The sequence below is a fragment of the Trichechus manatus genome, unplaced genomic scaffold (genome assembly GCF_000243295.1).
Source record: "Trichechus manatus latirostris isolate Lorelei unplaced genomic scaffold, TriManLat1.0 scaffold00160, whole genome shotgun sequence".
In the NCBI taxonomy this organism is placed as follows: Eukaryota; Metazoa; Chordata; class Mammalia; order Sirenia; family Trichechidae; genus Trichechus; species Trichechus manatus.
In genome coordinates, this window is record NW_004444096.1 from 3561891 (window position 1) to 3584366 (window position 22476).

The following is a 22476-nucleotide window of genomic DNA, read 5'->3' on the forward strand; positions in this document are numbered from 1 at the left end:
CTATATAAGATATTAGTATATGCTGCTTCCGTAAAGATTACAGCCTTGGAAGCCCAGTGGGGCAGTTCTCTGCTTTTCTCTCTAGGCATCTTGAGAAAGAAAGATGGGAGAAAGTAGCCAGAGTAAGAGTTGGATATTATGAAAGCCTCATCCCTATAGTCTGTAATGGGAACGTTGGACTCCTGGTGAGGGGACAACCTTGTGCTTATAGCTCCGAAACTAGAGGCACTTGGCAGTGTGGTGCTTAAGTGGTATGTGAGAATTAAAGTCACTGAAAATGTCTGTTCACTCTGGGCATTTCCACTGGCACCTCTGTCAAAAGCCTTTTGAAATGTTAACTTAAAAGTCTGTCTTCCCTTTGGCATATCTCTTAAGATGCAGTTAGTCTTGGGTTGGTCACAAAGTTTTCAGAGATTTAACATAGGCATTAATAATCATTTGACAGTCAAGCGCAAGTGTATTTTGACTGGGTATAAATAGTTTCAAAAGGTCCAGAGAGCCCCAGAGGCACAAGACAAAGCTCTTTGAGTTCGGCCCTTGAGCTTTGCTTCTCTGCCTGCTGCATTGACTGTGCGGCTCGTCCTTTCTCCAATGCCCCATTTTCCTCTGGAATTTTTTCTACTTTTATACGGCTTTGGCTAGTTTATTAACTCAACTCAGCCCTTAATTTGGACCTTTTCTGATTGTATGCTTGCTATTTTCTTTTCCTCCCAAATTTATCCTGTTTGTATGAAAGCTGATCCTATTGTCATGTTTTCCTTTCAATGTATGACATTCTGTGAAGTGACTGAGGTTTACCCTTTGGCTTTGAGAAAACTAAGTTCCTAGGACTAAAGTGTTTTAGGTACAGACCTTTTAAACTCCTTGGTCCTTGGGTTCATGAACTCCCCTGAAGTGTTTCTTCTATCTGCATTCACAGTCATAGACCCTCGGGTGATTCCCCTGCACGGCCGTGGGCCCTGGGGTATCCGCCTGCACGGCCGTGGGCCCTCGGGTGGTTCCCCTGCACGGCCGTGGGCCCTGGGGTATCCGCCTGCGCGGCCGTGGGCCCTCGGGTATCCGCCTGCACGGCCGTGGGCCCTCGGGTGGTTCCCCTGCACGGCCGTGGGCCCTCGGGTGGTTCCCCTGCACACTTGTTTGAGAACCACGGCCCTAGAAGATGCTCAGGGGCTGTGGGCCAAGGACAAACTTGTGACTCTAAGGACACAGTAGGGCTGTCGTTAAGAAGAGGGAGAGCTGAGGGCCTTTTATGCTCCTGGGTTCTTGGCCCGCCCTTCCCCCTTGGCTTCTTTTGTTTCTCTTGGCCTTTTCCCTTTCAGACGTTTTTTTCATTTTTCCTTCCTCTCGGGCTGTAAGAGGGTCTCCTTTTCTGAAACAGGCAAATTCCTCCCCAGTTTAGAGCACTGAGGAGAGCCCCAGGGTGGAACCTGTTGCCTCCCCGTCAATTCCAACTCATAGCAACCCTATAGGGGACAGTAGAACTGTCCCCATAGGGTTTCCAAGGCTGTAATCTTTATGGAAGGAGACTGCCCTATCTTCCTCCCGCAGACTGGTTGGTGGGTTCCAACTGCTGACCTTTCATCAGTTAGTAGCTGAGCGCTTAACCACTGTGCCACCAGGGCTCCCTGGGGAGTGGTTTGAAGAAGAAGGACTTAAATGAGTCTTGGGTCTTGCCCAGTTCCCATGGATCCAAAGCTTTTTACTAATAAGCAGATTTGTGGGGGAGGAGGAAAAATGATTTTTGTTTTCTTTTGGCACAAAAACAGTCTACTTAGCCCAACAGTTTGTCTGTGTTTACCGCAGCCATCTTTGTGGCTTAAAGCAATGAGTTTGTGGCTGTCTGAACTTCACTAAGCAGTGATGATAATAATGGTTTTTTTTTTTTTTTTTTTGCCTTGTGAGAACTTCACATGAGCTGACTCTCCTCCACCCTCTCACCCACCATTAGCTGATTCCCTTATAATTTGCCTCTGGGCTGGACTTGTGGAAATGAACCCCATTCTCTCTACATCAGGTAAGGCTGGCTTCTGACACCAGCCCACCCGCATTCTTGTAGCAAACAGCCCTGAGGGATGTCAGCTCTGGCCCTTTACGAGCCTGGTGTGTAGCTGGCCACCGTACAGGTCGGGGACATCTGTGTTTGAGGAACTGTTTCCTAAAACAACTTTTTCGAAAGGTAATATGAGGAAGTGCTGAATAGACGTGGGGAGGGAGTAGGAGGAAATGCCTCAGTAGCTAAAACAAAAGGTTTCTCAAAGCCATTTCTGTCTTAACCACTAACCTAGTAATAAACCTAAGGGCCTTTTCTCTTTAGTATGAATCTTTGGGCTGCAGCCTTCCTTTTTTTTCTTTTTTTTTTTTATTCAGTACCCTCTTCCAGGCTGAGTCATCAGAATACCACACAGGCTGACAGCCTTTTAGGGTGTAAGGAGTGACTGTATTACTGTGTGAGTCATCTTGTATACAAATTATGCCTAGTTAGGCAAATGTCGTGGGGATGTGTACATTTTGCCTTAGCTCAATTTGTCGCACTTCTGGTACAGGTGAGATTTTCTTGCTCCCCAGCCTCTGAGGAAAATAAATGTTCGTTGAAGATTGGCTCTGCCTTGAATGAAAGACGTAGACCACACTGTAGCCAAATCACTCACTCTGGTACCCTAGACTAGTTTCTCCGTTCTCCTAATTACTCTCTCTGGAAGCTTTTTCTAACTGTGAAGTCTCAGCTTCCCTTCCCTGGACACATCCAACTCCTGCCCCGTGATGAGTCCAACCCATTCTCCTTGGTCTTCTTAGGTCTTCCTTTCCCCTTCCCAAGTCCCCTTATTTGGATCTCATTTAAACTTGCATTTAGAAAGTGCCAAAGATAACTCCTGCCTTTAGACCAAATATATGAAATTTCAGCCGTCTTAGAAAAATAAGAGCTTTGGAGTACTGTTAAATATGGAAATGATTTTATTCTCGTCTGAGGTAGAGGACAACGTGCATTCTTTTATTGAATTCTTTTTATAAGAGATTTTGGAAAATACTGTAACCACTGCCAGTATTTTGTAGTCACTGACTGGTTGAATAATTGAAAGAGAAAAAAGCTTTTCAGAAGCAGAAAGTCAATCACAGCAGAGTACACTGTTTTGCCCATATGTGTGGCTGTTGTCTTACGCTGTTTGTTATTTTCTTTCTTAGATTGCAAAGTGTAGAGTTCAAGTAGATGACCTTGAAGACGCAGAAAGCTGTGATATGAAGATTTGAAGCCCTTCCACATGCGAAGCCATGATTTAAATGCAGTATCAGCACTAACGTAAGTATTTTGGAAGGAAATATCACAGTTTTGTGGTTAATCCACTACTGGTTCTGCCTACATTCTGAGAAAATGTTAAAGTACATTTTGAAGGGTGATTTTGTTTAAATCACATCCAGTGAACCAGAGCTCTGTGAAAACTGCAGCTACTTGCGATGAAGTATGGGATAAAGCTGTGGGGGAGATGAGCCATTTTGATAGCTGGAAAAATCTTCGTTTTAACTCAGCAGCTATGTACCCCGTTGTGCTTACTTTAGGAGCTCTAGGAAAGGAAAGGGAAGCTTAATATTGAAGTTTTCTTTCTAAAACTGAGATGTAGCTATGCGAAAGCTTTCACGGACTCTAAGTTAGATTTTTCAAGGTAAGAGTAGAGCCAGCAATAGAAATTGGGGCCAGAAGTGTCTTTATGGGATACTTTCTGATCTAACTGCGACTTTGGGGCAGTATTTCTCAAAGTGTGTTCCGTGGAACACAGGTCCTTAAGCTATTAATGCAGTGTGTCCAGAGTGGAAAGATGGGTCTGTGATCAAATGAGTTTGGAAAACATTGGATTAAAGTTAAACAACCTTCCTTACAGAAGGATCTCAAAAAGCCTTGGCAAAACTAATTAGCCTTGTGACTCTCCATGCGCACGTGTAGTCAACAGTGCTTTCCAGAGTCCTATGGAACCCTTTTCTTGGGACCCATTTTCCATTTGCTCATTAAATATTTATTTAAGGCCTATTTTGGGCCAGCCATGCGTAATGTTAGCTGCTAAGACCATAGCAAGAAATGACATTGGTGATTCTTGTGTATAGATAGTAAATAAATTAACAAGTAAGTAAACAAGGTAATAACCGAGAGTCACAGTAACAAATATTTGAGAGAATGGTCTCTAGAGCCAGATGGCATGGGTTAAAATCCTAGGTCTGCCGTTTATAAACTGTATGACCTGGGAAAGACTCTTAACCTCTCTGTGTTTCCGTTTTTTCGTCTGTGAAATGGTGATAATAGTATCTACTTCACAAGCTTGTTACGAGGGTTAAAATGATGACTCTGTGTTGGTACATGCTAAGTCCTAGACAAGAGCCCTGGGGTGCAGTGGGTAAGTGTTACCAAAAGTTATAATTTTAATAATATTAGCTAAGTGCTTTGAAGGTTATGTGATTGACTGAGGAAGAGACGGGGGTGGATGGGAACTTTTGGGTAGGTTGGTGAGGCTGGCTCTGAAATAGAGACCTGTAAAGACGAGAAGCAGGAAGTGATGCAGAGAGTATAGGGATAGCTTCCAGACAGGGGGACAGCAAGTGCAAAAGGATACGTCTCGCACAGAAGAAGCGTTTGGCACAATTTAACACTGCTTCATCGTAAAAACACTCGATAGACTAGGACGAGAAGGGAACTTCTTCAGCCTGATGAAGGGCATCTACAGAGAGAGATTTATCTCAAGGAAATGGTTCACACAGTTGTGGAGGCTGGCCAGTCCCAAATCTGTGGGTCAGACATCAGGCTGGAAGCTTCTCCTGACTCATGTTGTCTTAGGGGCTGACGAACCCAAAACCTGCAGGTCGTAGGGCAGGCTGCTGGCTCACAGGGCTGCAGGAGCTGGTGAATTTCAAAATCTGCAGGTCAGACGGCAGGCTGCTGGCTCACATCTCAAGGAACCAGAAGTCAGAGAATGACCAGTGGAATGCAGGATCCAGCAAGGGCGAGCTTTGCCAGAACTGCCAGATATATTGGATGCAGGCCACACCCCCAAGGAGACTCCTGTTTCAACTGATGGGCTGCTCACGTCAGATCACAAAATGAAGGATGATCACAAAATATCTGCGAAACCACTGAGAATCATAGCCTAGCCAAGCTGACACATAACCTTAACCGTCACACACACTTTGGTGAAAATTGCTCTTGGATCCTCTCCTGCTTTGCTGAGAAACTGAACAGGTCTGGGTGGGTTTGAAAGCCATCTCTTCCCTTGGAGCCAGATCGTGTGTGTATGAATCCTACAGCAAGGGAGCCGCCAGCTTCTAGGCAAGGACGAGAGAGGGTGGTGTTAGGTGAACTTCAAAGAAGAGTGCCATTCTTTGCTTTGCTCTCTGATGGTTTTGATTTTGTTATTTTGATGAGGAGAACGCTAAGACAAGGATTTTACTATTGTGCTTTTGAAGTTTAGCTAGAACTGTTTGAAAATCTTCATCTGGAATCAGAATAACGGGAAAAGGTGTTTCATACTTTTAGATGCAACGGAAGTCTTTATAAAGCAGAATCCTGACTGTGCGTGCATTGTATCTCTTCAGACATTGGTGCGACCCAGTGTTTGGCCCACAGAGGTGATAGCGATTCCTGAAGTGCAGGAAAAAAAAGTAACTTTTTCAAAAGGCACGTACTCACAAACGCTTGAGGTAGATGCGTTTCCTAAACCTCAGAAGTACTTTGACTCTGGATCTAACCCATTAGCTTTAGTACATTCTTTCCTCATGAGTTTTTTTCCTATTTTAGATTATGTAGAAACAAAGCCCATTTGATGTTTTGTGCAAACCTCATGTTCTGAGCACATAACTCAAGACACACTTTGTGGATGAGTTCAAGCCGTGTTTGTTTTTTTCCTTTACAAGATGTGTGTGGGTGTGTGTGTGTGTGCGTGCGTGTTAGTGAGCCTGATTTTGTAAGTTGTATCTGAGTGCTTCTAGCTATTATTTCTGCCTTTTCTTATATGAAGTATAAACAGCCTACCATAAAATAATATTTTTAAAAATCTGATGTTTTCTGACTGACTTGGCATGAAATCAGAGAACATCCTTCCTTTCAAGCCCTGGTTAAAGGCTCCTCGTAAGGATTTTTCTTGTGTGTGTATGTGTGTGGATTTTGTTTTGTTTTATCATTATTTTTTATGTGGTTATTGTTTGGTTATGTTTTGTTGTACATGTGAGGGGTATGTATTGAGGATTTTGAGGAAAGAATCGTTTGGTATTACTTTCATTAAAACATTCTTATTCTGAAAGAAGCCCCAATTTATTTTAGAGCACATATCCACAGGATTTTTATATTTATTATTATTATAAGAAAATAATATTAGAAGTAGTATGTCCACTTGGTTAGAAGCTAGACTATCATCCATGAGGACATCTCTGGCTTAAAAGAAACCCTGATTTTGGAATCCTGGCTTTCAGGCTATCCCGTGTGCTAGGTTTAGGGCCTTTTACTAACTTCTGATCACAGGAGAAATACAGTGGTCGTCTGCGAGGAATCATTTGAACCTTGTCATGGATCGAATTGCGCCACCCCAAAATACGTGTCAACTTGGCCACGCCATGATTCCTAGTATTGTGTGGTTGTCCTCCATTTTGTGATCTGATGTAATTACATTCCATTTTATGATGTGTTGTAAATCCTAACCTCTATATATTAATGAGGCAAGATCAGTATGGGGTGTATCTTGAGTCACAGCCTTACAACAGGGTGTGACCTCACACCCTTACTTAAGTCACACCCTTACTTGAGTCACACCTTTTATCCCGGGGCCTACACAGTGGTTGTGTATATAGGGCAGGTTGACCTGCTCAAGGATCAGAAGAAGTACTTCAGCGTCAACCCCGACTACGAGCCTGAGGTGGGGGCAGTGCACCCTGGGGGCGACATGGTGGCCGTTGGGGGCATGGACAGGAATGTCCCCTTCTCCTCCATTCTGGGCTCCACGCTGAGGAACGAGGGCAAAGTCTTGGAGGCCAAGGGCCCCATGACACATCTGGCCTACTCCCAGGACAGGCCTTCCTCGCCGTGTGGGACGCCGGCAGAGTGGTCATGCTCTTCAGTGTGGCTAACAGCTATTTGGAGAACATTTTCTACAGACACCATGGGAAGATCATCTGTCTGGCCTGGTCCTGGGACAATGAGCACTTTGTCTCTGGCGGCATGGACGTGATGGTGTACATCTGGATCCTGAGTCACCCCGAGACCGGAGTCAAGATCCAAGACGCACACAGGCTACACCACGTCAGCAGCCTGGCCTGGCTGGATGAGCACACGCTGGTCACAACCTCCCATGACACCTCCGTCAAAGAGTGGACAGTCAACCTACAGAGGCCCCCCCCCCCTTGGCCTGACTGAATCGGGCACTAGAACTTCTCTGTAGCGGAACTTGTTCTTTCTCTCGGTGTTTCTATAATACACCCCGCCACCACTCTGCCTCACGGAGGAAGGCCGTAAGGAATGACAATCCTCATCTCTACAGAGTGTCCATGTCTGTACACGTCCTTCTGAAAGCTTTAGACAGTAACAGTTTGCACATGAAAAATAAAACGGACACTTAAAAAAAAAAGATATAAGAGATAAAAGGAGAGAGAGGTGAGCAGAGAGGGGAGGGGTCTCACTACCACCAAGAAAGAAGAAGCGGGAGCAGAGTGCATCCTTTGGACCTGCTCTGAGAACCCTCCATACCCAGGGAAGCTTGATGCCAAGACACGTGGAGATCTCCAGGGAACGCTGGGCCCACAGATGTTGAAAGGAGACAAGGACCTTCCCCCAGAACCAACACAGAGAGAAAGCCCTCCTCCAGAGCTCCCCACTGAGTTCGAGCCTCTAGCCTCCTGAACTGTGAGAGAATAAATTTCTGCTTGTGAAAGCTATCCACTTGTGGTGTTTCTGTTCCAGCAGCACTAGATAAGTAAGACATATCTCAACCTGTTATCTTGGCTAGATGGCTGTGCTAAAGGGCACTTGGAAAGGTACTTTTGATTTATTGGTTTAAAAGAACAAGAGAAAGTCAGTCATTGCAAAGACAACGGGTTTGGTCTGCTCTGCTCACAGCTGCCTCTTGAGAGAAGCCTGCCTCAAGAACTCATCGTGATTTGGATGGAACAAGGTCAGACTGCCGTGTCTTCTAATCGTTTTCAGAGAATTGGGCTATATTAAGCAGGTGTTGCTAACAACATTTCAGATCATTTTACGGAGGAGCACTGATTAGTTCTTGTCTGCTCGGGGTGAATCTGTGCAAATTACTTTGTTTCTCAAAAAAAAGTCTTGTTTGTCTTGGGATGCGGCCAGGCCTCTCCTATGGGTGGTGGGTACTGTGTCACAAACCTCAGGCCCCAAGCCTGAGCTTCGCTTTGTCTGTCTGATCAGATGAATGTTCATAAAACAGGCAGTGAGTCTTTGGAAGACTTCAGGGCAAACTTAGAAGTAGTGTTTATGAGCCTGTGTAGACAGAGCCTTTGGACAGATTTCTTGGATATGTGGGAATGTGGGTGACCTGAAGAAAGAAGAACGGAAGAGGACAGGTAAGGGACTTCCGATTTTCTAAAATAACTCCTTTTGGCTACGTTGAGAACGATGGTGAGCACTTCGTTGGGTGGTGGGGGCCTTATCCCCCCTCTTTTTTCCAACAGTGATATCTGGATGTTGATAACGTACCAAGCTTAGAGAATTTCAACTAAAAGTGCCACAGATTTGGCTTTTTAAGTAAAAACGCAGGGTTTTTTTTTTTTTTTTTTTTTTACTGCTGCCGTACTACCAAAAATCAGAGGGTTCCCACCCCTCTCGATGGGGAAAACAAACAAGCACACAAAAATCCTAAAGGAATCCCTTCTGTTGTGATCTTTTATTAGATCCAGTTTAACGTGGAGGCCTTGTGTAAAGTGGAATTGACCACAGAACAGGGAACAGAAACCAGGGAACGCTGTCGGTACACCTTTGTGTTCTCTGTTCCCCACCTGCTGCACGCACACAAACACACACACCCCAAATTTGAATGAAAAATACGCAGCAAAAGCCTACAAGGGCAAACAGAAGGTACAGTACAGCCAAATAAGAGGTCGAATATAAATTGGAACAAGTCTTAGTTTTTTACTTCACTTTTATTTGGATTTTTTTTGCTAATTCTCTTTGCTGGGCTTAAGACTTTTCAAACATTCTTTGGCCCTGGGAGGGAGTTGTATAACCATAAAACTTGAGAATCCTGGCTCTAGAAGAAATGTTCCTTTAAAAACCCCAAGGACAGAAAATTGAATGCAGCTGTGCAAAAGAAAGAGCGAGAGAGAGCGAGCTGAGTGTTGGTTGAGGGCGGCCGCGACGCCCTGGCCAGCCTTCCCAGCGCTGTGGTTTCTTGGAGATGGGAGGTGGGGATTGTTACTGTCCTTTTGAAGGTTTCAGGGAAAGGTCAAGATCTTCCTCCAGAACTATATGTTTCTGTGATTGTGGTTCAGAGAACATTTTTATTGGCGTTGCTGCCCATCGTGGTGCTTGTCCTATGCATATTTTATTTTATTTTCCCTTGCAGAGGATTGGGGTTTATAGGTCATTTTCAGAGACACCATGATTCTGCAAACCTGACAGTTCCCACTTAGAAATAAGCTTCAGAGCTTAAGTAGTTTATACCAGAGTCAGAAGATACAGCAGACGAGATTGGGAGCCTCAAATCCCACTACTCTGCTCCCTCAGTCACAGAATTTGCGTCCGTATTAAAAAAAACAAAGGATGTTCAAATGTGGGCCTGAGAGCATGGCATCCTGTTCCTTGTTTCTCCTTCCCTGAGGCAGAAATCAAAGTGTTGCTTCTCTGATGCTGGATGGGTTGGTCCCCACTGTTTGGTTTGTAACCCGTGGGGAGTCGTCACAGTGTACCCTAACCTGTGTGCAGCCTGCTGTTAATCACTTTGCTCTTTGTCAGGCCATGTCAGGGAGGTTCATACTTCTTCCTCTGCAAGATTAAATTACTGTAATTTTCGTATCCTGGACTGCCCACTAGGGATCTGAATTTATGTGTGTCGGTATATAAAGCAGTATCTTGTTACTGGGGAGAAGGGACTGGGCTTGCCCACGTGGCCATCATCAGAAGACACTTGTGGGGGGTGCCTATTGTGAGCAGTCGCTGGGTGGTACAAATGGTTAAGGCTAATTAAAAGGTTGGAGGATTGAGCCCACCCAGAGGCACCTTGGAAGAAAAGCCTGGCCATCTACTTCTGAAAGATCACAGCCGTTGAAAACCTTACGGAGCACAGTTCCGCTCTGACGCACATGGGGTTGCTGTGAGTCAGATTTGACTCAGTGGCCACTGGTTCGATTGTGCTGTGAGCATGACTCTGGAGAGTAATCCTGCCTTCAGGTAAAATTCACCTGCCCTAAAGGCTGAAAACCAGTGCCTCCGTGGGCACACGGGCCTTGTGCTGTGGCTCCACCTAGGGAGGGCCATGCTTAACAGGTCAGAATGCACGGAGAGCTTTGCGAGAGAGTCCCATATTGAAATCGAGCTCTGCTTAGTGAGGAAAGCCTTCCCCAAAGAGGAATTTGGGGAGGAGGTGAGCTCAATGAGGCATGTGGAGGCTAGTGTCCAAGAGCCAGCAGGAGCTGTGACACAGATTGAGGGGTGCAGGTTGGGGAGTCCATGGAAGGTACAGTAGCCTGTGAAAAAAACCTATTTTGGGCACTTTCCCTACAAAAGGTATGTCATGGATTGAATTGTGTCCCCCAAAATGGTACGGTGGAGTCCCAGTCACTCTACTTATGAATGTGACTGTGTTTGGAAATAGGGGTTTTCTTTTGTTGTCAGTTGAATTCAGTGAGGCCATACCTGGGTCAGGTGAGTCCTCATCCTGATCCCTCCTGATGATGTTTTATAAAAATGGAGAGCGGATCTGTGGAAGCAGAGTCACACACAGACAGGCACCATGTGATAACAGAGGCAGACGCATCTCTAAGCAGCAAAGGGATTGCTGCAGCCACCAGGAACGAAGAGAGAGGCATGGAAAAGTTCCTCCCTCAAAGGAAGTGATATGGCTGATTCCCTGATTTGAACTTTTAGCCCCCAGAACTATGAAAAAATACCTGTTTTTAAAGCCACACACTTGGGGGCAGTTTGCTGTGACAGCGCTAGGAAACTAAGATGATATCTATTATTGATTCTATTCATTTAGCAAATATTTGGTGAGCACTTACTATGGGCCAGTCAACAAGGTGGACAAAAATTTTTGTCCTCACGGAACTCACATTCTAGGGGCTTGTGCCACTTGGGGTGGGAGTGTAAGCTGAAGAAAGCCACATCCACGAGTTAAGAGTACCTGGAAGAACTCCTAAATAAATGTAGTGTTGTTGTTATCATTCGCTGATGTCAAGTTGGCCCCCAACTCATGGTAACCCCACGCACAACAGAATGAAACCCTGCTTTGTCCTACGCCATCCCTATGATGAGTTGCGGATTGGACGGCTGTGATCCATTGGGTTTTCATTGACTGATTTTCGGTAGTAGATCACCAGGCCTTTCTTCCTAGTCTCTTAGTCTGAAATCTCTGCTGAAACCTGTTTAGCATCACGGCAACCTGCAAGCCCCCGCTGACAGACGGGTGGTGGCTGCGTGGGAGGTGCGCTGGCCGGGAATCCGGCTCAGGTCTCCTGCACGGAAGGTGAGACCCCCACCACTGAGCCACTGCTGCCCTCTGTAAGTAGTAGTTTGAAAATATACTTGCTTATGTATTTCCTCTCTTCCTTCTGACACAGTGTGCACACTCGATGCCACTTCCAAGATCACCAGGCGTTTTTTGGTAGATCCTGTGAAGGGCGTTGTTCATGCATGCTAAGGAATAATCCCCTTTGGTGTAATGAGTTTGACAGACGGCTTCGAGGTCTCTGACGCGATCGGTATAGACTGGGTCTCTACTAGAGGGGAGGTCGGGTGTGATCATATGTTTTCATCTTTGCGTACTGTCCCATTGTCTAAGAATTCTCGCCCAGAAGCCTCACACTGAGGTAGTACCTCTCCTCGCACTGATGTCTTAGCCCCTTTCTCTTAGGTCTCTCCTTTTCTTCGTTTTCCCCCCAGGGAGCAGGGAATGCTGCTTTGCCTCAGAATCGCAGACCCAGTGTTTAGAACTGGATGGGGCTGTACATGTCTTATCTAGACGGGTGACTCCTCAGTCCCCTCACGGACACCAGATTTTCACCTGAGAGCAGTGAAGTGAGAACCAGAACAAAATGAAGTAAATGTTGCATACACCTCAACTTATTCAGTTCATTCCGTTATTGTAAGAACTAGTTGCTGTCAGGTCATTTCTGACTCTTGGTGACCCTGAGCGTCTTAAGTAGAACTGTGCTCCATAGGGTTTTCAGTAGCTGATTTTTGGGAAGTAGATCGCCAGGTCTTTCTTCTGAGGCACCTCTGGGTGGACTCGAACCGCCAACCCTTTGAGTCGCAGCGAGCGTGTTAACTATTTTGCACTCGTAGAGTCCGTGTTTGTAATTGCTACATTTTCTATTACTTTCCTTTCTTGAACTTTGTGCAGTTCTTAGTGTCGTCTACCTATCCCAGAAATGACTCAGCCTCCTGAAAGCAGCCCACCGGCTGGCACCAACCTGTGCCCACAGTTGACTGATTCTTCCTCCCCTTCTCCCACCTTTGTTTTCAGATGGCGCCCTTCTCATTTCTGTAGCCGATGCCCCCAATACAGGAGTCACCGCCCACCCTTTAGGTAGGAAGTTCCCCACACGTGCTGTCAGGAAATGTGTCCCGGGACCCCCAGTTGGAGCTACACGTACAAGATACAACATGTAGTGGTTCCGTTTTCCAGAGTTGTTGGCACTGTGGTTCCACTTTACTGTGGGTTTATCAGGCCTTTGTGGGCTGGCCCGAGTGTCTAGCCATCACTTATAACTCTGTTTCCGTAGGAAAACTGGAAATGAACTTCTACGGTGGAAACCTTATTGAGCAGGAGAGTGTTTGCACTGTGCTTCCAGCTAATGGGGTGTGGGGTTTCTTGGTGTATGGAGACTGGGGAGTGTGGTTCCAGAGAAAGCTGCCTGGGCCTCCTCTGTTCCCGCGTGTCTCTGAGGGATGCTGCTCCCGGTTCTCCTTCGTGGCACAGCGCAGATGCTGGCTTCCTAACAGCTCTCCTTCTTACCACAGACACTTAGCGTTTTCATTCCGGAATAAGAATCGTCCGTTCCCACTTGGCATTTGGGATCAGCAAAGAAAACCACTAATGGTGTTCGTCTTTGTGATGTCAGCAACAGCGTGAAAAGGGCTGTGGAATCCTTACTCCACCCCCTGTATCCCGACTTGAGAAGCAGCCTGTGGTTCTGCTGTGAGATGAATTGCTGCTTGAGAGAAGACAGGAATCCCGTATTTTCAGATATATAATGGCCTAGATGGCATGTGTCCCATTTTGTACATCTCCGATTGCTCTCTGGACCCCAAGCCTGGTGTCCAGGAATGTGATGTTGGTGCGGCTGTGTAAGAGCTGTGTCCCTGCTGCCAGGACTCATAAACAAGGCGCCCCCGGCAGACTCACAACCTCGGGGCCAGAAGTTCTGTTCCTGCTGAGCTCGGCAACACACCCATGGCTATGAAGCGGCAGCCTGCAGGGGAAGCCTTGGCTCGCCTGTCGGTTCTTCAAGCCAGTGACCTTTAGACGACCTTGGAGCTCGAAAGATGTTCCTCTGATGTCAGTAATGCTCGCCATAATCTTTGAGACAGACACAGAGAAAGAAAGAGACAGACAGACAGACACACGGTCTCTGATTGATTTTGGGTATCTAAGAGAGGGAATTTGTTGGTTGAAAAGTATTTTTTTTTACTGAAAACAGTCTATTTTCCTTTTTTAATATACTCACAAGGAAAATTATCTGTCCCTGGTTCAGAAGACTGTAATCTCAGACTCCTACTGGGGTTTATCAGGGTAGACGTCTTCTCTCAGAGATGTTGAAACCCTAAGCTGACTGAGAACATGAAAAAAAAAAAATGAAATGATTCCAAGTCTGGCCCTGTCATACCAGAAATTAGAACAGAATACAGGTCCTGTTGTCTGGTCTTTTCATCCTCTGGAAATGAGCAGCTTAAAAATACTCCCAATGATTGTTCAAGTTCATTGCCATTTAGAAGGCGGAACTTTCCGGAAGGCGGAGCTGTTAGACAGAGAGCTTTGTTGTCATCCTTTCTCTGCACTGACAGTTCTGGCCAGCGTCTTGACATCATGACTTGGGAAGTAGGTGCTTCATGGAGGGAGACTGGGAAGCGAAGCTGTTATATAATAACACCGGCGCTGGCAGAACATATTTTGTTTACTGCCTATAAACTGGGGAGCGATGGTCTCTTTCCCCAGTCTCAGAGGGATGTTAAATACTAAATATTAATATTAAATATTAAATGTTAAATATTAGTCAAACCTAGATAAAAGGAGAATGTTTTCACTGAATTAAAATGAGGAAAAAGAGATCTAATTGCAAGCTGTTTTGATTCTAGTTTTGAGTCTTCGTATCACGATCATTTATTATTATTATTATCGAGTAGCAGACATTTCTGAAGTTTCTGGGAATACAAAGAGGACATGGAGTCCCTGCCTTCTGGAAGCTCACAGTCTAGAGATTAGCAGTCATGCAAAAGAGTTGTTTATAATGTGACTTAAACTGAGTCTTGAAGGACGGTTAAGGGTTTTCTAAGTGGAGAAGCCACCACCCGTCTGTCAGCTGGTCGTACTGTGGTGGCTTGCATGTTGCTATGTTGCAGGAAGCTATGCCACTGATATTTCAAGTACTGGCACGGTGACCCATGATTGACAGGTTTCAGTAGAGTTTCTAAGCTAAGGCAGACTAGGAAGAAAGGCCTGGCAAGCTACTTCTGAAAATTAGCCAATGAAAACCTTATTGATCACAACAGAACATTGTCCAACTGGCTTGCTTTTCACATGTCATCAAGAGGAATCAACTGCTGGAGGAGGACATCATGTTTGGTGGAGCAGAGGGCCAGCAAGGGTGAGGGAGACCCTTGGTGAGATGGATTGACACAGTAGCTGCAGTGACAGATGCTAACATGCTGACAATCGTGAGGATGATGCAGACCAGACGGCATTTTGTTTCTCTGTACATAAGCTCACTGTGAGTCGGAGTCAACTCAATGACAGCTATCTCTCTCTCTCTCTATCCATCCATCCGTCCATCCATCCATCCATCCATCCATCCATCCATCCATCCATCCATCCATCCATCCATCCACCCATCCATCCATCCATCCATCCATCCATCCATCCACCCATCCATCCAAGTAGAGAAAGAAGGAAAGGCATTCAGACCAGAGAGAAGATCCTGGACAAAGCAGGGATGGCCAGTGTGGGTTTTATGGTTGGGCAAAGGCCACCTTCCGGGGAGGGAGGCGAGACATAAGGCTGAAGAGATGGGAAGGGCCAGGTTGGAGAGGCTGGGGCCTTTGGAGTGTGTCCATCAGGGCAGCTATCCTTGACCTTTTGTTTTGCACCAGCACACGGGTGCTGGCTGATATTCCCACCGGCCACACAGCACCTCTGTGTGTCCAAAATGTGCTGTTTGTAATAAAACTACATTAAGTGGAGTCTTAAAAGCTTGTGAGCAGCCATCTAAGATACTCCACGGGTCCCACTCCTTTGGGAGCAAGGGAGAATGAAGAAAGCTAAAGACACAGGGGAAAGATTAGTCTGAAGGACTAACGGACCACAAGTACCACAGCCTCCACCAGACTGAGCCCAGCACAACTAGATGGTGCCTGGCTACCACCACCGACTGCTCTGACAGGGATCACAACAGAGGGTCCCGGACAGAGCTGGAGAAAAATGTAGAACAAGATTCTAACTCACAAAAAAAGACTAGACTTACTGGCCCGACAAAGATTGGCCCCCGGGCACCGTTTTAGCTCAGTAATGAAGTCACTCCCAAGGTTCACCCTGCAGCCAAAGATTAGACAGGCCCGTAAAACAAAATGAGACTTAATGGGCACACCAGCCCAGGGGCATGGACGAGAAGGCAGGAGGGGACAGGAAAGCTGGGAATAGGGCAGTGAAGGTCGAGAGGGGGAGAGTGTTGACATGTCATGGGGTTGACATTGACAGTGTTGACACTGTCACAAAACAATACGTGTACTCGTCGTTTAATGAGGAGCTAGTTTGTCTTGTAAACCTTCGCCTAAACTACAATTAAAAAACAGACAATAAAAAACAAGACACTAAAATTATTTGTAGCCTTCACAGCTAGAAGCAGTGCTTCCATGAAAGTAAGTCACTGCAGGTCTTAGTCTCTGTGAGATAATCTCTGGGTGAAATGGGATTTCCAAAGTATCCATTTGGCTCCTTTTGCCTCTTCCTGAAGAATATCTAAATGCAAGAGGGTGAAAGTGATTATTAGGTTATTCTTACATTTGCTCTTTTTTAAAAAATCAATTTAAAATGGTTGTCACATGAGCTTTTGTCAGTGAGAAGTACCTTGCCCTCACCTGCCCGCTGAAGGCAGCACCTGCCGGTACCCTGCTTGGGAACCGCTGCTGGGGCTTGTGAGGAGGAGGCTTTAGTTGGAAGTGGTGTAGATCAGTCACCAGTTGCTGTTCAGTTGACTTTGACTCATGGCAACCTCATGTGTGTCAGAGTAGAACTGTGCTCCATAGAGTTTTCAATGGCTGATGTTTCAAAAGTAGATCACCAGGCCTTTCTTCCAAGGTGCCTCTGGGTGGACTTGAGCCTCTAACCCTTTGGTCAGCAGCTGGATGCATTAAGTGTTTGCACCACCCAAACCCAAACCTAAACCCATTGCTGTTGAGTTGATTCTGACTCATAGTAACCCTGTAGGACAAAGTAGGACTGCCGTGTAGTTTTCCAAGGCTGTGAACTTTATGGATGGCCACATCTTTCTCCCATGGAGTAGCTGGTGGATTCGAACCGCCAGCCTTTTGGTTAGCAGCCGAGTCCTTAACCACTGTACCACCAGGGCCCCTTGCACCACGCAGGGACGTGATAGAGCCATGTTTGTAAAGGCTATTCTGGAAGCAGTGAAGAGGGTGGGAGGTGGCGGGAGAGGGGGAGGAAGAAGAGCCTGGAGGCCCTCACAATAGCCCTGAGGTTGAGAGCGTCCTTAGGGAAAGTAGGAGGAGAGAGGAAGGGGAGACCGAGCCAGACTTAGAGGTTCAGGCGGCCAGACTCAGGGACTGCTGAGATTTGAGGGATGAGCCTCCGTGAGCCAAGGCCCCGGTTTCTGGTTTGGGTGACCAGGTGGCTGGCGGTGATGTGATGGTCAGCCAGAAAATCAGGCGCAAGCTTCCTGTTGGGAGACGACGATCTTGTGTCATTTGTCTTTAGGTTCCTGGCCCTGTGAGAGAGCCTGATACTGTGAACTCCGGGGACTCGCTAGCGTCCTGCGTTCTGCCTCAGCAGTGGCTGAACTCACTCAGGAGAGGGCCACGTGGGAAGACTCCCAAGGCCCCGGAGGTAGTCCTGGGGAGGGGGGCGGGGTGAGAGGAAAAAGGGGAGCCATCAGCAAGCTCTGGGGAGAGCCAAAGAAAGTGGTGGTGAAGGAATGTGTAAAAGGAGCATTTCCATGAAGGTGGGCATGGTCAGGACACCACAGGGAGGCCAGTTCCCAAGGAGGCAGGGGGAGCCTCCATGGTTGGGGTCTTGCACTGACAGCCGCTTCCTGGGTTCTGGTGGTTGTTGTGCCCGGCAGTTGATCCTGGCTCATAGCAACCCCACAGGACAGAGTAGGGCTGCCCTCTAGGGCTCCCTAGGCTGTAAACTTTACGGGAGCAGATTGTCAAGGTTTTTTTCTCCCGTGGAGCAGCTGGTGGGTTCCAACCACCGGCCTTCCCGTTAGCGGCCAGGAGCTTAATTGTCGCACCACCTTCTAGGGTCTGGAGGGAGTTGAAATCAAATTGCAAAACTGATAGGGTAGCGAATGGGACACAGGGCAGGTGAAGGCGGTGACTGCGGAAGATTGTGGCTGTTGGCTGCCTTCTAGTCAGCCCCAATTCACGGCAGGTCTGTGCACAAAAGACTGTTGGGAGCTGTAGGGATTTTTTTTTTTTTTAGTTTTTTTTATTGTACTTTAGATGAAGGTTTACAGAACAAATAGTTTCTCTTTCAATAGTCAGTACACATATTGTTTTATGACATTGGTTAACAACCCCACGACATGTCAACACTCTCCCTTCTCGACCTTGGAGGACCTTTTTTTTTTTTTTTTGGGGTGAAGATATACGTAGCCAAAGATACACCACTACAAAAATTTCTACACGTACAATTCAGTGACATCGATTACATTCTTCCAGTTGTGCTGCTATTCTCACTTTCCTTTTCCAAATTATTCCATCACCATTATCTTCAACTCACTGCCCCCTAGGCTTCCCATCTAACCTTTTGAGTTGCTGTTGTCAATGTGATCTCACATAGACAATTCTTTTTTTTTTTTGTACTTTAGATGAAGGTTTACAGAACAAATAGTTTCTCATTAAACAGTTAGAACACATATTGCCCTATGAGAATGGTTAACAACCCTATGACGTATCAGTGCTGTCTCTTCTCAACCTTGGGTTGAGCTGTAGGGAGTTTTTGAGCTGATTTCTCAGAAGTAGGTTGCCGGGCCTTTCTTCCTAGTATGGAAGTTTATTGGTGAGGAAAAGAAGAGAAATAGGTGGGCAGGACTTGACGGGAGGAGGTGAAGTTGAAGCAGCCTGAGGGTGGGAGATGAGAAAGGCTGGGGCATGTTTTTGGGCTTGTGGTGCTCTTTTCACTGAGCTGAAAGAAGCCTTGTCTCATCTGCCATATTACATGACATTACACAGAGCTCATCTTTTCTAAAAATAAAAGGCCAGCATAAATTAGTGTGGCCCTCGGAAGTGGCAGTTCTGGGTGTTTGGATCTAGGTTTTAAGTGATAGAACTGAGAGGATCAGGGGCGCTGAAGCATTCTGGTTCTTCCTATTCGACCTCTTAGAAGATCACGCTTTTATACTGCCATTTAATTTTCAAGAATGAGGCCTCCATGGACTGCCGTAGAGTTCTGGAGTTCAAACACTTGTTTTCTGTGATATTAATAGCAGCATTAAAATTTGAGATGTCCCAGTCTCCTCCCTTTCTCAGAGTTACTGTCTTCTATTTCCACAGTATAGGCCAGTTTTGGAAAAATAACAGTCTTGGGCAGTGGATTGAACTTCTCAAAATGATGCGGAGGTCTCCCGTTCTGTTGTTGGGTGGGCCCTGGGTATTAGAGGTGCCCTGTTGAAGTATCCCTAAAAAAGAAACAAAAAACACAACAAAGCAGTTGCTGGCAAGTCGACTTCCGTTCATGGCGACCCCACGTGTGCCAGAGTAGAACGTGCTCCATAGGGTTTTCAATGGCTGATTTTTCAGAAGTGGATTGCCAGGCCTTTCTTTCGAGACACTGCTGGGTGGACTCAAACCTCCAGCCTTCCAGTTAGCAGCTGAGCGTGGTAATCGTTTGTACCATCGAGTGACTCCAGTATTCGTAGAACCTGCTCAATAAGCATATTTAATTGAAAAGCCTTCCATTTCTTATTCTGTGTCATATACTTTACCTCGGATCGATGACTTCTACTCTTGTAGGGAAAAAGGAACATTTCCAATTTGAAATGCTTAAGATTGCATTGATGACAGGCAAATTGATACAAATTTATTTAAAGTACGAATACAGTTTAGTAGGCCGCTTACAAATAGATCATGTTTGGATGTTTCATTTGAAGTTGGTTTTTGGTTTTGAAAAAAATTTTTTTTTAATGAAACTTTTAATTTTGAGATAATTGTAGATTCCAAGGCAGAATAATACAGAGACCCTGTGTAGCTTTTACCTGGTCTCCCCAGTGCTAACAAGTCTCTAGTGCAATATCACGACTGCGGTATTGACATGGATACAGTCCATGTCACAGGAGGATTGTCCCATTACATAGATCCCTGATGTCACCCTTTCATAGCCACCCCACTCCCCGAACTCTGACAACCGCTGATCTGTTCTCCATTTCTGTAATCTGGTCATCTTAAAAATGAAATGAAATCACAGAGCATGTATGATCTTTGGGGATGGGCTTTTTTCACTCAGCGTCATTCCCTACTGATTCATCCAAGTGGTTCATAGTTTGTCCCGTTTTCATCTCTGAGCAGTATTCCTTGGTGTGTTTGGCCATTCATCCGTTGGAGGACATCTGGTTGGTTCCAGTTTTCGGCTATTATGAATAAAGCTACTATAAAGATTTGTATACAGGTTTGTGTGTGAAGATGAGTTTCTGTTTCTCTGGAGTAAATGCCCGGGAGTGAGGTTGCTGGGCCGTATGGTAGTTGCACATTTGGTTTTATAGGAAACTGCCAACCTGTTTTCCAGGGTAGCTGTGTGATGTTACATCCCTGCCATCAGTGTGTGAGTGATCCAGTTTGTCCACATCCTTGCCAGCATCTGGTGTTGTGACTTTTGTTTATTTTAACCATTCTGGTAGGTGTGAAGTGATATTTCACTGTGGTTTGAATTTGCCTTTCCCTAATGGCTAATGATTTTGAATATCTTTGCACGTACTTACTTGCCATCCGTATATCCTCATTGGTGAAATGTCTCTTCGTATCTTCTGCCTGTTTTCTAGTTGGATTTTTTTTTTTTTTTACTGTTGAATGTTTGGGAGTTCTTTATTTTTTTATATTTGTCCTTTGTCAGAAATATTCTCTCCCACTCTGTAACATGTGCTTTCATCCTCTTAAATGATCTTTCAAAGAACAGAAGTGTGACATTTTGACAAGGTCTCATTTGTCAGCTTTTCCTTTCATGGATTATGCTTTTGGTTCAAGCCTAAGAACTCTTTGCCTAGCCTTAGATCATAAAGATTTTCTCATACTTTTTTTTCTAAAAATTTCATAGTTGTATATTTTACATTTAACTTCTGGTCCATTATAGTTAATTTTTGTATAAGGTGTGAGGTTTAGGTCGAGTTCTTTTTTTTTGTTTGTTTGTTTTGGTCTATGGATGTCTAAAACTCAAAATAAAGCTGATGTAATGAACAAGTTACTAGAAAGACTAGTAGACTACAGTATTATTATAATATTAGTATTAAGTAATAAACCTGACCTGTTGCTGCTGAGTCAATTCTGACTCATAGTGACCCTACAGGACAGAGTAGAACTGCCCCATAGGGTTTCCAAGGAGCATCTGGTGGATTTGAACTGCTGACCTTTTGGTTAGCAGCCGAGCTCTTAACCGCTGTACCACGAGGATGAGAAATAGTTATTTATATAATATACTAATGTTTGAAGTGCAAAATAATAAAACAGAATGAGAAAAGAAATGGTAACTGCATACAGTACGCTGAGAAATGTAAGTCCAGTATCAGTTTAGTTGTTATTTCTAGTTTTAAAGCATAATATATGATTTTCCTTTTGATTTTAAATTTTTTCCCCATACAAAAATTTATACATACATTGTTATGTGACCCTAATTGCTCTCCCCATACTGTGACAGCACACTCCTCCTTTCCACTCCTGATTCCTCATGTCCACCCAGCCAACTCCTAACCCTTTCTGCCTTCCCATCTCACCTCCAGACAGAAGCTGCCCGTTTAGTCTCTTGTATCTACTTGAGCTAAGAGGCACACTCCTCACGAGTATCACTTTATGTCCCACAGTCCAGTCCAATCCCTGTCTGAAGAGTTGGCCTCGGAAACTGTTTTAGTTCTGGGCTGATAGAGAATCCAGGGACCATGCTTTCTGGGGTTCCTCCAGTCTCAGTCAGACCATTAAGTCTGGTCTTCTTACTAGAATTTGAGTTCTGCATCCCATCGTTCTCCTGCTCCACCTGAGACTCTTCTGTCGTGTTCCCTGTCAGAGCAGTCATTGGTGGTAGCTGGGCACCATCTAGTTCTTCTGGTCTCAGGCTGATGAAGTCTCTGGTTTATGTGGCCCTTTCTGTCTCTTGGGCTAATGCTTTCCTTGTGTCTTTGGTGTTCTTCATTGTCATTTACTCCAGGTGGTTGGGACCAATTGATGCATCTTAGATGGCTGCTTGCAAGCTTTTAAGACCCCAGATGCCACCCACCAAAGTAGGATGCTGACCATTTTCTTAATAAGCTTTGTTATGCCAGTTGACCTGGATGTCCCCTGAAAGCATGGTCCCCAGACCCCCTACACCTCAAAGTGTTTGACTGTATTCAGGAAACTTCTTAGCTTTGGTTTTGTCCAGTTGTGCTACTTCCCCTGTAATGTATGCCATCCTTCCCTTCACCTAAGATAATTCTTATCTACTATCTAGTTGGTAAATAACCCTCACCCTCCCTTCCCACCCTCGTAACCATCAAAGAATGTTTTCTTCTGTGTTTAAACCTTTTCTTGAGTTCTTATAATAGTGGTCTTATACAATATTTGTCCTTCTGTGACTGACTAAATTCACTCAGCATAATGCTCTCCAGATTCCTCCATGCTGTAAGATGTTTCACGGCTTCATC

General features: G+C 45.4%; 1 protein-coding gene across 3 annotated transcripts in view; it reads left to right on the plus strand.

The window, feature by feature from the left end:
* The window catches only part of SVIL (supervillin), a 242596-nt gene that overhangs the window by 31080 nt on the left and 189040 nt on the right, over positions 1-22476 (plus strand). For all 3 annotated transcript variants that reach the window (XM_023740604.1, XM_023740601.1, XM_023740603.1), the window contains exon 2: positions 3181-3295. In XM_023740604.1, the coding sequence (XP_023596372.1) occupies positions 3258-3295 (38 nt within the window). In that variant the 5' untranslated portion in view covers positions 3181-3257. The remainder of the gene's footprint in view (positions 1-3180; positions 3296-22476) is intronic.